The sequence below is a fragment of the Haemaphysalis longicornis genome, unplaced genomic scaffold, assembly GCF_048455015.1.
Source record: "Haemaphysalis longicornis isolate Haplotype H1 unplaced genomic scaffold, Haemaphysalis longicornis Haplotype H1 scaffold_6, whole genome shotgun sequence".
Lineage (NCBI taxonomy): Eukaryota > Metazoa > Arthropoda > Arachnida > Ixodida > Ixodidae > Haemaphysalis > Haemaphysalis longicornis.
In genome coordinates, this window is record NW_027526407.1 from 114,835,835 (window position 1) to 114,848,457 (window position 12,623).

Sequence of the window (12,623 nt, forward strand, 5' to 3'; positions counted from 1 at the left end):
TTCGTCTCTGAGTGCCTATATTCTGTCTGCGCCAAACGCCAGCTTCCTGTGTGTTGCCTCCAGACTTCCTTTGGTTACCAGGGTGTTCTCCATCACTGCCATGTTGTACGCACGAATATCCTTCATTTTTTTTGTCATTCAATTTTTGACAGCTCGGCTAATTCAATTTCATGCATCGTATTTTACAATTTTATGTTCTCACGTTTCGCAATTCGGTTCTCTAATTGGGACATTTGAGCTAAGATGCCTAAAAATTGGGTGAATACAACACCTAAATTATAATAGGCCAATGGGTTTTTTGATGTGGTTCTATTGATTTTTCTACTTTTTATTCTGTTTTCTGCGTTAGCATTCTATTATTATTCCTACATTGTGATTCGCCCACAGATGCTGCCGAGTTTGTGATTGTCGTTGTTAGGTGGATATTTAGCATGTCAACGCTGTCGTCTTTTTCATCACTTAAATTGCTAGTTTACTGGGTAGGGATATCGCCTGCGACCTGATCCTGATTGGCGTCATGGTGGGTTTCCTAAATTTCACTAATTGGCCGCTTTTTAATTTGGATTTATCCCTATTTTGCCCCTAACCATCGTATGGTCGCTGCTTGGAATCTTGCTTATCATCTCCACGCACTGCACAATGCCCGGGTTGTCATTTGAAATGAAATCAATTTTGTTATCTGTTATCTAATGGGGACATTTGAGCTAAGATGGCTGAAAATTGGGTGAATACATTTAAATTATAATAGGGCAGTAGGTATTATGATGTGGTTCTCCTGTTTTTTTTACTTTTTTATTCTTTGAAATGCTTTATTTACCCTTTTGAAGCAATACCGCTGTGATTTTGGGACGTTCGACCGAAACTTCAGTCTACCGTAGACATCAAGTGAGCTTCGGAATTGCTCTTTGACTACCTTTGTCTAAAATGTACTTCTAAGGCTGGTATTGCATCCTTTTGTGGTAATAAACGTGATCACGCTGTTAGCGGTAGTATTGTGCATACTGGGCTCGCATGGCCTCTAATTTCCCACTGTCCAACTGAGCTGTTCATTCCTTGTGAAGATGGGTAGTTTGCGATTGTGGGACCCATCCTTCGACCTTACCCATTTAAGCTTTCTGATCATGGCGATTTATGTTACGACGCCGATTTTGTTGCTGTGCATTTGGTGCACTGCATCGTTTTCTGTCGCAGCGCGGCCTGAATACATTACAATGCCGACGTTTTTCTCCATTCACTATGTCGTCGTTGTAAGCCGCTAAACCTAGCGTCTCCATCAATTATTTTTATCGAGACAGCACGACGCCTTTCGCATCTCATTTTTGTGTTTTCTTTCTTTAGCAATGAGGGGTTGTGGCTGCCTTCATATATATTGCAGTAACAATAGCGCGACTGGCGGCAACACGACAGGGGATGATTGAACGGCAAGCGGGAGTATGCAGCGAGAGACTACGCTCCTCTCTGCCGCTCAATCTTCCCGGCTGTGGGAATTCTTTTAAACGGTGGCGGAAGCTCTGCTGATCCCAGAACTGCACGCCTTCCGGTCTCTTTACTAACACCTTAATGATATCAACGCCTTAAATTGCGCCATCACAGTTGCAATGGTTGGTATTGGTGTAGCGGCGAATGCTATCGTTGCTATTCTTCCAACGTAGCTACAGTTGCGAAGCGCAGTGGATCAAGACCAGCTTTACGTCCTTGTCGCGACCCAACCGCTAGTGTTTTTGGTGAAATGCCTGCTTAGAAACCAACAAATCCAGACCTCGATTTTTAACACTGTCAAATTTCTTATTCCAGCGGAGCAAATATGACATATAAGGCGTTGCAGGCAGAACAAAGGGTTTAATCCTTGTGTCTACACCAAACTTCGTCGCACATGAAAAGTAAAAGAACTCTTCATATGAGTCAGAATATGACAGACCTTGATAAATAAGGGCACCTTCCGCCCAAATTGTGCCCAGTTAGTAGAATAAAAAGAAGTTGCTCAGCCCACGTATGAGTACTGTCTTTAAAAAATCACTTCCGTAGTGGTAGTGTTTTTAACAATTAAAGTAATAGAGAACACACTTCACTGCATATGTGCAAATTTTTATGTTTTGTGGTTTTTGCCGGTATGTTTTGCCATAAAACAAGTAACAATTACAGTTTGAGCAGGACTAATACTTGTACAAAACAGCCATATATTCAAATTCTCAGAGACGCAAGCGAGCATTTTGCATGGTTTCTCGAAACCGAGGCTCTTTTCTTGTATTTTTAAATTTGTAACCTTATTTTTTAACCTTTTAAATTAAGAAGCCACTTAGATATCCACCTGCAAAATAAGTTCGGCAATATGTGAAGCAGTGGTCTTTATAGTTTACGCTCTTAGGAGTGTTGAAGATTACGGTATATGCCACTGCTATTTGAAAAGCTCTATTCGGCTAAAGAAATGTTTATAGAACTGACATCAGGCTCCGTAGGTAAGGGCTTTCGTAAGTCATTGGTGCGAAGAAGTCAATGACATGAAAGATTTTGCCAGCGACCGACTGGGGCAAGAAAACACAATGTCAGAGGAAATGTAACGGAAATGTCAACACTTTTATTTGTATCCATCCAAAAGATAAGAACCAGGAAATCGCCGCAAGTCTTTTATAGCAAAAGCCTTTTCAGAAGGCAACAACAACAGCTCTTCTCATGTAAAGTATTTATTTCTTTTCAATAGCGCGTGTAGTGAATAGAGCTTTATACCATTTGAACAAGATCGCTCCACAACCTGATGGCTTGATGCCTGCTAATTGTGCATCATAAAAATACTTCTATTATGTTCTTTCCTTCAAGTGCAGTCGTTAGAATGTTGAAGAATATATTGATTTTTTCGGCCCTATCATCTGGCATACTTCGAGGCGAACGTTGTGAGTGATATGTTCTATTCACTTTCATAGTAACAATTTGCTTTCTCAATACACTACATGCAAACGCAGAGGAGTTTTCTAATAAATACTTCAATTGCATGCAACTTATAAGCAAAGTGCACACTGAAACTTAGGCGGCAGACGTTTTAGGAAGTATAGAGTTTTTATTGTACAAATTAAATTGAAGTGGCAATAAATGCGGCACATAAAAAAACTAAAGCAGCAATGCGAGTTTCCAGTATTTATCCAGACCAGGTGGAAACGTTGTGCATCCAAAATGGCGCAGAAACTGTTCTATACATGGTCAGCCCCGTCATATAAAAAGGGAGTAGTGTAACGCGAGGTATTTGCACATCAGAAATGTCTACTATTTAGCAAATACATAAAGCTTTGAACATAAGCCATTTTTGAAGAGTGCCAGCAGAACGGATAATAAAATACGGAGCGAAAAAGTGACTGCAAATTGTATGGAGAGCCTATACAAAATTAATCTTAAAAGGGCCCTAAATGATGTCATGAAAGTTTCCGTTTCAATCCCGCTATGGCTAGACTACCACTTCACGACAACGTGACCAAATATTACACCTCTGCTAAAGGAGGGGCTGCACGGACATGCAAAAAAACCTTTCTTTGTTTTCTTTCATACCCACCGATCGTCGGCACCATGACGTGCGGCAGAGTTCTCTGACGCAGCCTCTGTGGCGCACGAAGCGCTGAACTACTAGTACGGGAGCGCTCTTGGTGGGCCCCTCTAAATGCTGTAGTCAATCAGCGTCCCCTTGTCTGGTGGAAATGCGGGTGCATGTTATGGTTGTCCCGAGGAGTGGCACTCTGGCACCGGCGGAACGGCGCATCCTAGTAGGAATGAATGTCGATCGTCGCCATTCATTACACGACCTTAGCTGAGTTTGTATATATATAATTACGCTGAAAAACATGGAGAGTCTATGTAGCGGAAACGCCGCTACATGAGCTACCGCAGAGAGCATCGTCCTGAATGGTCTACAAGTATCCCACTGTGCGGTTTATGCACAATACGGTGTACACCGCAGCAGCTAAAACTTGAATATTACTGCAAATGAGTTTATAAATGCGGGAAAGTGGGTGATAGTGCGGTGAAAACTTGTGCTGGTGATCGTCGTCACCGTGCCTTCGTAAAACGGTGAAAGAATAACTGTTGCTAATATAAGCCTTTTTGCTCGACGAAAGAACCTGTTCACCTCACCAGAACCGCGTTTTGGGTTTGGGCAGCGAGCATGTTTGGTTTGGGACCTCTCTATCTGTTTGGGATCCCCTATTGTCAAACTGACAAGCCGACACAAGCATGGTCCACGTGAGGATCACGGTCGCCGGGCACCGCCGACCGGCCCCGCTGGACAGTTACAGGATGAGCATGCGTACCGGCGGCTAAAAGAAGCGTGACGTCGTGCCGAGTGGAGCTAATGGATGCGTGCGGTGTTGCGCCGGATCGTTGACGTCATAGTTCCCACAGTGATTTGGAGTCGCCAGGAAAGCTCGATGCCTATTGCTAGCCTATTATGAAGAAAGATATCTCGGCTATTACTGAACGGTTTCGAGCCATTTTTTCAAACAAAGCTTTCTACCTCTACCAGCCAACGGTTCTTTTGCGGCGTTCGGGACAATAAACTCCCAACGCGGTGGAGGTGGCCGCGAGGATGGGCGGGGGGGGGGGCAAAAGTTTAACTCACTAAATGTATTGTACACGGCGCAGGGAATTTACACTGCATTCCCCTCTTGGAGGTGCCTGTTCGGCGGGGGCGCGTTGGTGGTATGGCTTTGTCGTTTGCTTTAGCGGCGGTTCTTTTGGGCTTCTTTCGGTGCAGCTTCGCGTCTGTTGTTCGCTTCCTTCTCACGGCTTGATAAACTTGTAGGCATAAATGGGAATCACTAAGCTCACATGGCGAATTATTTCGGTGTCTGCGCTTGTAGCGCGCGGTGGTGTAACCCAGAGCTAGCACATCAGAATAGCTAGATTCTGCTTTATCACCATTCGAAAAATGCCGCTCTCCGTTTTCACGGCCGTGCTAGAGCGGTGCGTCCGCCGCTCTAGCCCGGCCGTGGCTGACTCTGACGAGTTCTGGAAGCCATCCCCGCGAATCACAGGTAATGACTGACAGAATATCACGTTTCACTCTTTGTAGACCTGCGTGTGTGATTTCATGAGATGTCGCACGGGCAACTGTTGTGGGTGTCTTTTAAAGCTTTGCTTTCCAACCACCTTCGCAGTGAGGATTGAGGCCAATTTTTTGCTGCACGATGTTCCTTAGCTAGTACTTAAGCGATTGCTCACGTAAAATATCTACCCTTGGAAACCTGTGTAGCGCACTATAAGATTAAGGTACTTTCCTTTGGCTTCAGCATTCATCGAATTTTCCGATGTTCTTTGATAACATTCGCAACAAATCGTAAAAAAATATTGCACAGAGCCACCTTTTTGTAGCAGATGATTTTTTCTCAGATCTACGTGGGATAAAGACAGTGTCGGTGTGGTGCGCCTAACATGAGTTTCACATCTCTGAGAATATAGAGTAGTAAAAAACAGCGAAATGAATGTTTTGCTATCCAATATGCTTCGTTCTGGTTGCCAATGATGCTCCATAGTATTGTGTGCAAAGCAAATACTGGTGCCATGGCGAAGCGGCCATTAGAACGTCATTTTGAAACGTAATGCTCTGACAACGTGAGGGGTGCAAGGCCAATATAACTTAAATTTGTGTTCCTCACAGTTTGCCGGTACCCCTCAGTATTCCTGCCCCTTTTAAACCCGATGTGCGTAGGACCGACTTTGCTTGAATCATAATAGAGGCTTTGTTTAGAATGTAACACTGAGACCATGGCGTAAGAATTCTTTTGGATAGGCTATTAACTATTACCAAAACACCCAAATTTCTTGCCTTTTAGGTTAGCTTAATGGGAGAATGTCTCGTTTCTATCCACCTATCTTCCCAGTTATTAGTAGGCTTCGAAGCTTACCGCTTCCGTAATACAATTATGTTGCACTCTCCCTCTATTGAAATATAATTTTATTACCCTGTTAGCAGGAACATGATGCTGAGAGATGACTGGACCAAAAATATGGTACAACTGCCATCAGATGTCAAGGAAACTTTACGATCTTCACGGTGACGATGATATCTCTCCGGTGGCTCGCCTGCAAGCTTAGTCTTCGGTGCCATTAAAATGACCAGTTTATTTGAGTGGATGCATGCCAGTTCTCTTCGGATGAATAGCACTAATCACGAGACCAGTGTTGATGGTAGCGTTTGCCCTGTAACTTTCAATGTCGTTCTTCGGCTGCGGTTGTGATAGTGCCGATGATATTACTCGCAATATGGTTTCAGTCTACTTGCTCGTCTAATACGGAAAGCATACATACGCCTACTTTGATACTGAGGCACAAATGAGGGCTAATTTTTTAAAAATAAAATATCTTCTCTACAAGTTTTTGTCTCGTAGTATACTGAAGGCTACAATATTCTAGGCTTGCGCCCAGAACTCTTTATGGCGGGAGAACAAATAGATGTTGAAGAAGAAAAAATAGTATGTCTGTGGGCGCTGCTGTGTCTAACCGGCACACAGTAGGATGTGATATTCCAATATAGTACTGTGTAATGACATTGGGACATGCATCTTTATACTTCCTAAACTCACCGGCCTGCTCGTCTGTTGGGCTGCTAACAAAGTTCAGAACGCCCTTTATTCTTGGCTTTTTGTCATTCAAAATTTGTAATAAAAGGAGTAAAATATATTCGGCTGGCAGAGACTAAGCCAGGTGCCCTGCAAGATATGAATATGGGAAAACATGCAGTTCATTTTGTACGCTAGTGTACATTACCAGCACTAAGTTTGTTGTACTTAGCGAGGTATTTGCGCAAGCCAACAAAATTCTTTTTTGCATTAGAAAACTACACAACTCTTGAATATTCAAAATACTTTAAACACACTTTTTATGCAGTCTAATATATTAGCTGATGGCCGATGGGCATCGACGCCCCTTGCAAACAGGATGTGTTTGTGCGTGTACTTCACTCTGTCGTAAAACGTTCGACCGGGAATTGTTCGTGGATTAAAAAAAAGCATCTAGGTGCTTTCAGTACGCTGCTACAAGAAGTTTTCCCAATATTAGAAAGGGGAAGGTAACAGCTGTCGTCTCGTGTAACTATACGATATGTAATAGGTCCACAGCTACCATCATCCTCCATGAGCAGAGCAGTAAAATAGCTATAAGGAAGGGCGTCAGACAAACAGACGCAATCTCACCAATGTTATTCACAGCATGTCTATAAGAAGTATTGATAACTTTGGATTGGGAACAGGTGGGAGTAAGGGTTAATAAAGAATACCTCAGTAACCTCAGATATGCTGATAACGTTGCCGTGCTAAGTAACTAGGGGGACGAATTGCAAAGCATGCTTTCCGCACTGGGCAAACCGAGTAGAACCGTGGGCCTCAAAATTATTATGCAGAAAACTAAAGTAATGATCAATAGCCTCGGGACCGCACAGCAGTTTGAGACAGGTGGCGAGGCAGTGGAAGTGGCAAGCTAGTATATCTACTTAGGCCAAGTTGTGACCCCGGCTCCTAACCATGAGGTATATATAATTAGAAGGACAATGATGAAGTGGAGTGCATTCGGCAAGAACTCTCACATAATGAATGGCCGCTAACCATTCTCCGTGAAGAAGCAAGTGCATGACAGCTGCATCTTAGCGGTACTCACCTACGAGGCAGAAACTTCGAGACTCACTAAGAGGGTTCAACTTAAATTGAGGACGACACAGCGAGCAATGGAACGGAAGATGATAGGGGTAACGTTAAGTTAGAAGAAGAGAGCGGAGTGGGTCAGGGAACAAACGCGCGTTAAGGACATATTAGTAGAAAAATAGAAGAAATGGACGTGGAAAGGGCGTGTAATGCGAAGGCAAGATAACTTTTGATCATTGAGTGTAACAGAATGGATCCCTAGAGAAGGCAAACGTAACAGGGGATGTCAGAAAGTTCCCTGGGCAGATGACGTGAAGAAGTTTGCGTGGATAAATTGGTCGCAGTTAGCACAGGACCGGGGTAATTGGAGAGTAATGGTTGAGGCATTTACCCTGCAGTGGGGGTCAATAGGCAGGTGATGATGACGATGATTTTAATTGCACTCACGTATTGAGGAGTGAGCTGGCATATACTTTGGAGGTGAGAAAACGTCGGCGGAAGATTAATGTTGGAAAATTCTCTATTGAAAAAATTTGGTTAATGGGTCCTATTATACAGGATTGCGGAACAGGATCCCGTTAAGACGGGGACACGTGAAGACGGGGACCTATTTACATGGTGACCCGTCGAGCTGGGGACCCTTTCAGAGGGGGACCCGTGCCGACGAGACTCGTTTCAGCCACACTCGTTAAAGATGAACCAGTATGACTGACCTATTAGGACCCGCTAATGAGTAGCCTCATCAACAGGTACACAGTTTTTGTTCAACTGCATTTTCCACGTTTCTTATACGATTGACAGCGATCTGATGAATGTGTTCGTTTTTAGAGGCAGACTACTGTAGCATGAGATAGCTATTATGGCATCGACAAAAGCAAGATGCTTGCCTGTTGCTTTATTTTTTTCTAGTGTGTACAAGCATGCCAGGTAGAGTTCAGCTTTTTATAGGCTGTTGGGCCTTCTTGTTCATTGAAGACGATATGACGAAGTGGTCATACATCCCTGCAGAAAAAATATGATGTAGTTAGTGTAAGCGTTGCTCGTAACATACTACAGTCGAATCTCATTAATTCGAACATCCTCATTTTGAACTTCCGGTGTATTCCAAATGACGCTGCGGTCCCGGAAAAGTATGTGTATTTTAATGGTCGAAAACGCCCGGTAATTCATATGCACGACCATTTGCGACAGTTTATTCGAACACGCAGGCTACGAAAATGTCTTCATTGACGCGATACTTTCCTGCGTGGCCGGGGCATGGCCGGACTAGTCTGTCCCCTTTGTCTCCTTCGAGGGGAGAGTCAACTGCGGCGGTGACAGAAACTCCGGCGGTTCTTACAATTCTGTCTGCGCTGACCATTCAGCACGAACCAAACTGCCGACTAATCGCGTGATCACGACTAGCCTTCCCTCCTGGCTCAAAAAAACGTCCTTGCACAAAAAAGCCGCAGTAGTGCAGAATCGTCACTCTTTGTGCGTGTTTAGGCAGTGAGCTATGTTCAGAGTGTGCGGGTCACATCGCTACGTTTTTGCGCACCACTGCGAGCCGGGGCACATGTCGCCCACCAAACGACCTCAAAACGAAGTGGACAGAGCCCTTCTCAGCAAGACTGTGATCGCAAAAACACACAAAACTCGGTCGACTTACTTAAAGAACAGGTAGCCTATCAGAGGTGGATATGAAAAGCAGAAAATCCTGCCCCCAGAAAGTGTATGTGAACATCAGCATATCCCTAACTTTAAGATACCCTTCCCATGTGGATAAAGCAGGTTCCATTGAGCGGGCCGACAGTTGCGGCTAAGGGAAGGGAGTTCGCAAGCAAGATGGCCATCGACGAGTTGAGGTCGGGTGGTTGGTGTCGCTATTCAATGAATGCCACAGATTTACTTCGGCGCAAAAGCTGATGTAGACACAGCCGTATACTGACTCTCGGGCGACCTCAAGGAACACCTTGATTAGTACTCGCTTGGCGACCTCTTAGCGCTGATGAAACTGCTTCGAAACAGGACAAACACTGATCAAGGCAACGATTGTGCCAGAAGCAAGATAAGTAAGGAGAGGCTGACGGTGATGGTGTGTGCAAATGCTACGGGCACGACGTGGCGCCAGTTGCCGGTAATCGTGAATCGGCTGCGCCTAGCTGTTTCTAAGGCGTGAATACCTCACCCAACATTTCGAAGCTATCTAGGAGTTGCAGATGACTATGAATGTTTTATTCCAGACTGGGTGCGTACTTTCGGTAAAAATTTGTTACTAAAGGCCGGAAACTTCTCTTCATCGAATGCTGCGTAGTGCACTGCGACGTCGAAGGCCTGTGGGCGATGGGGCTGGTTTTTCTGCCAAAACAAATTACTGTACCCCATCCGATATATATGAGCGTCATTCAAAATTTGAAAACTTTCTAGAGGCACCATATTGTAAAGTTAATGTTGTTGTCCCTCTATAGCGAGAATACGGATGCCGTCGACCTTCTTAGCGTTATACAAATCCTTGCCCCTGCGTGAGCCTCCATTAAGCCAGACACCATCATCAATTGTTTCTGGCAAGCTCATTGCCAGCGGTGATGCTGGTCATGCCAATGATCAGGCGGTGAAGATTTCATCAAACGATAACTGTGTTTCCAAAAGGGGCAGCAGTGTTCTGCCAGACGATTTGACCTTTGAGGGTCATATGAATGCGGAGGCGAATGTACAGACCTGTGGTGTCGTCACCGAGGAGGAGATCATACAGGCTAAGTGCCCTGAACAAGGCACGTCAGAGGACCCTTCTAGTCTACGTGGCGAGGGCTCTTACACAAAGGACAAAATGTCCCCTGCCCCCTCGACTCCACCAAGTGCAACTGAAGTATCGCCGGCGCTGGACTTCGCCACGCTACTTCTCTTGCCAGCATAATTCGAATGCTGGTTTGGAACTGGTTAGCAAGCTTGAAGCCATATTCATCGATTCACTGTTGCAAAAAGGTGCGCCGACAAGCATAACCGGCACTTTTGTTATGGGAATGATGTTGTTTGGAATGACAATATGCATGAATACATTTTTGTGTACTTCCCGCTCGTGTATTCGCTGAATGCACATGTGCAGCCGCAGGTTAATCCTTAATACAATAAAACTTTGTTCTTTCGAACTTCTTTTAATCCAAAAAAATATTCGGGAACCTTTGATTTTGAATTATTTAAATTCCACTGTGCAAACATTTTGTTCAAACAGCCATAATGCTGCACTTACAGCTAAGTCCCGACACATACCTTGGCAGACGTCATTGCCGTTTTGGTCTCACTCCTTAGCCTGGTATTTTGAGGAAATGGCGGCAGGACGGCGACACACATTATGGCGCCACAGGTTGGCTGCCGCCCAAAGGCAGCAAGCGCCTCTTGAAAAAAGAGGCTAGGTAATTCACTCCAGGGGCCTCCACTGCTCTGCTCGAAAGGACAGTCCGCTGCTGAAATAAACCAGCATACGAAAACAACAGGACGACAGAAATTTACTCAATACTAAAGCACTAATCAAAAAGAAAATAATAATATTCCACCATGCATTGCACAAGAATTAGGAAACTTTGCATGGAATCAATTGAATTTCAGCAAGTGGTACTTAAGAACCAGCTTTGATTTTTGATTTTTTGCCAACATATAGGGAGATCGAATAAGTCATTTTTGAGAAGTCAGCAAAAAGGGTAACTTCGACAGGGATGGCACGAAACCAGAAAAGAGGAAGAGAATCTAGCACATGGCACAGACATACACTCCACGTCAAGACTTTTGCTGTTTATAACTTGAATGAAAGCAAAATATTGCCACATGTTTTTGTCAATTTGGGTAACTGAACTAAAAAGGTCACGATGACATTTTGAAACATTTGTGTTGTGCGGGTATTTGGAATAGTGGACCCTTGGCATACAAACTATTCCTATTGATAGCCATTTCATTGCACACTATCTGCAAACATGTGAAAAAAATGCAGTTACGATTCCGCTGGGGTTTATTTTCTCAAGTCGTGAAATGATGTCCCGCTAAGTAGCCAGTCATAGCTGTCCCCTTGTCTGCTCAACATGTCGACGTACAGCAGGCTTGCAAAGGATCAGAGACTGCGACAACAAGGCGCCAAAACAAAATTCGCACGTACCTGAATAAGCAATGTCTGACCTCTGATACAACTGACGAACATTGCCAAACTTCAAATAACAACTCTTGCATAACTAGCGAGCGGCGAAAGCACAAGAAACGATGCTTAATCTATATTGGGTATTTGTATTTTTTTATTTTGTTGTAGTTTAACTGTCATAATCGTATTTCACATTATTACTAAACCGTTACGACGTCTGACTCACGCAGCCTCTAATGTAAGTGGGGTTTCCGAACTTCCTGACGTGATGATATAGATGACCGATAACTTAAAATGGGAATGCACTGCATGAATACTTTTACTGAACCAACTTCGACGAGTCGGACGCCAAGATCAACCGCCTTTATTTGCCAAGTGCAATATTATCACGCAAGAAACAGTCGTACTGTACGTCACAGAACTTCACCTTCACACAGTTTGGTTATTTCCCTAGAACAAATCACGCGGATAACCCTGTTTAGCTGAATATGTTTGCCCATGACTTACTGCAGAAGCAACCAACACTAAGTTTCAGATGTAATGTCTGGGTGAATAAGAATTTTTAATAGCTGGACTGGAGTGCACGTCTATCAATACAGACCGGTTTTACGCCGCATTTTCGCACATTCACGCTTTTTCCGCCTGTAGCCGAGCTGCTAAGGTATCTAACTCGAATGGAGGCCGCCCTGGAGGCCGCATGTTTGAATCACAAACGCAGAAAGTTTTATTTTTTTGCGAGGCTTCGTGGCTTCTAATAAGACAAATGTAACATTCTGAAAAGAATGCAAGATTGAGCAGTAAAACTACGTGCAAACAGCCAGTAGGTCCGACTGCTACTACAATCGTTGTGCAAGTGCGAAAGTGCTGGCTGTGGGGACAAACTGTTTATAATCAATGAAGGCTTGTTT

At 44.1% G+C, this 12,623-nt stretch overlaps 1 protein-coding gene across 1 annotated transcript in view; it reads left to right on the plus strand.

The window, feature by feature from the left end:
• Positions 1–2,648: 2,648 nt before the first annotated feature.
• The window catches only part of LOC144141130 (venom metalloproteinase BumaMPs1-like), an 88,590-nt gene continuing 78,615 nt past the window's right edge, over positions 2,649–12,623 (plus strand). Inside the window, exon 1 of the mRNA XM_077672660.1 lies at positions 2,649–2,888. Within this exon, the coding sequence (XP_077528786.1) occupies positions 2,798–2,888 (91 nt within the window). The 5' untranslated portion in view covers positions 2,649–2,797. The remainder of the gene's footprint in view (positions 2,889–12,623) is intronic.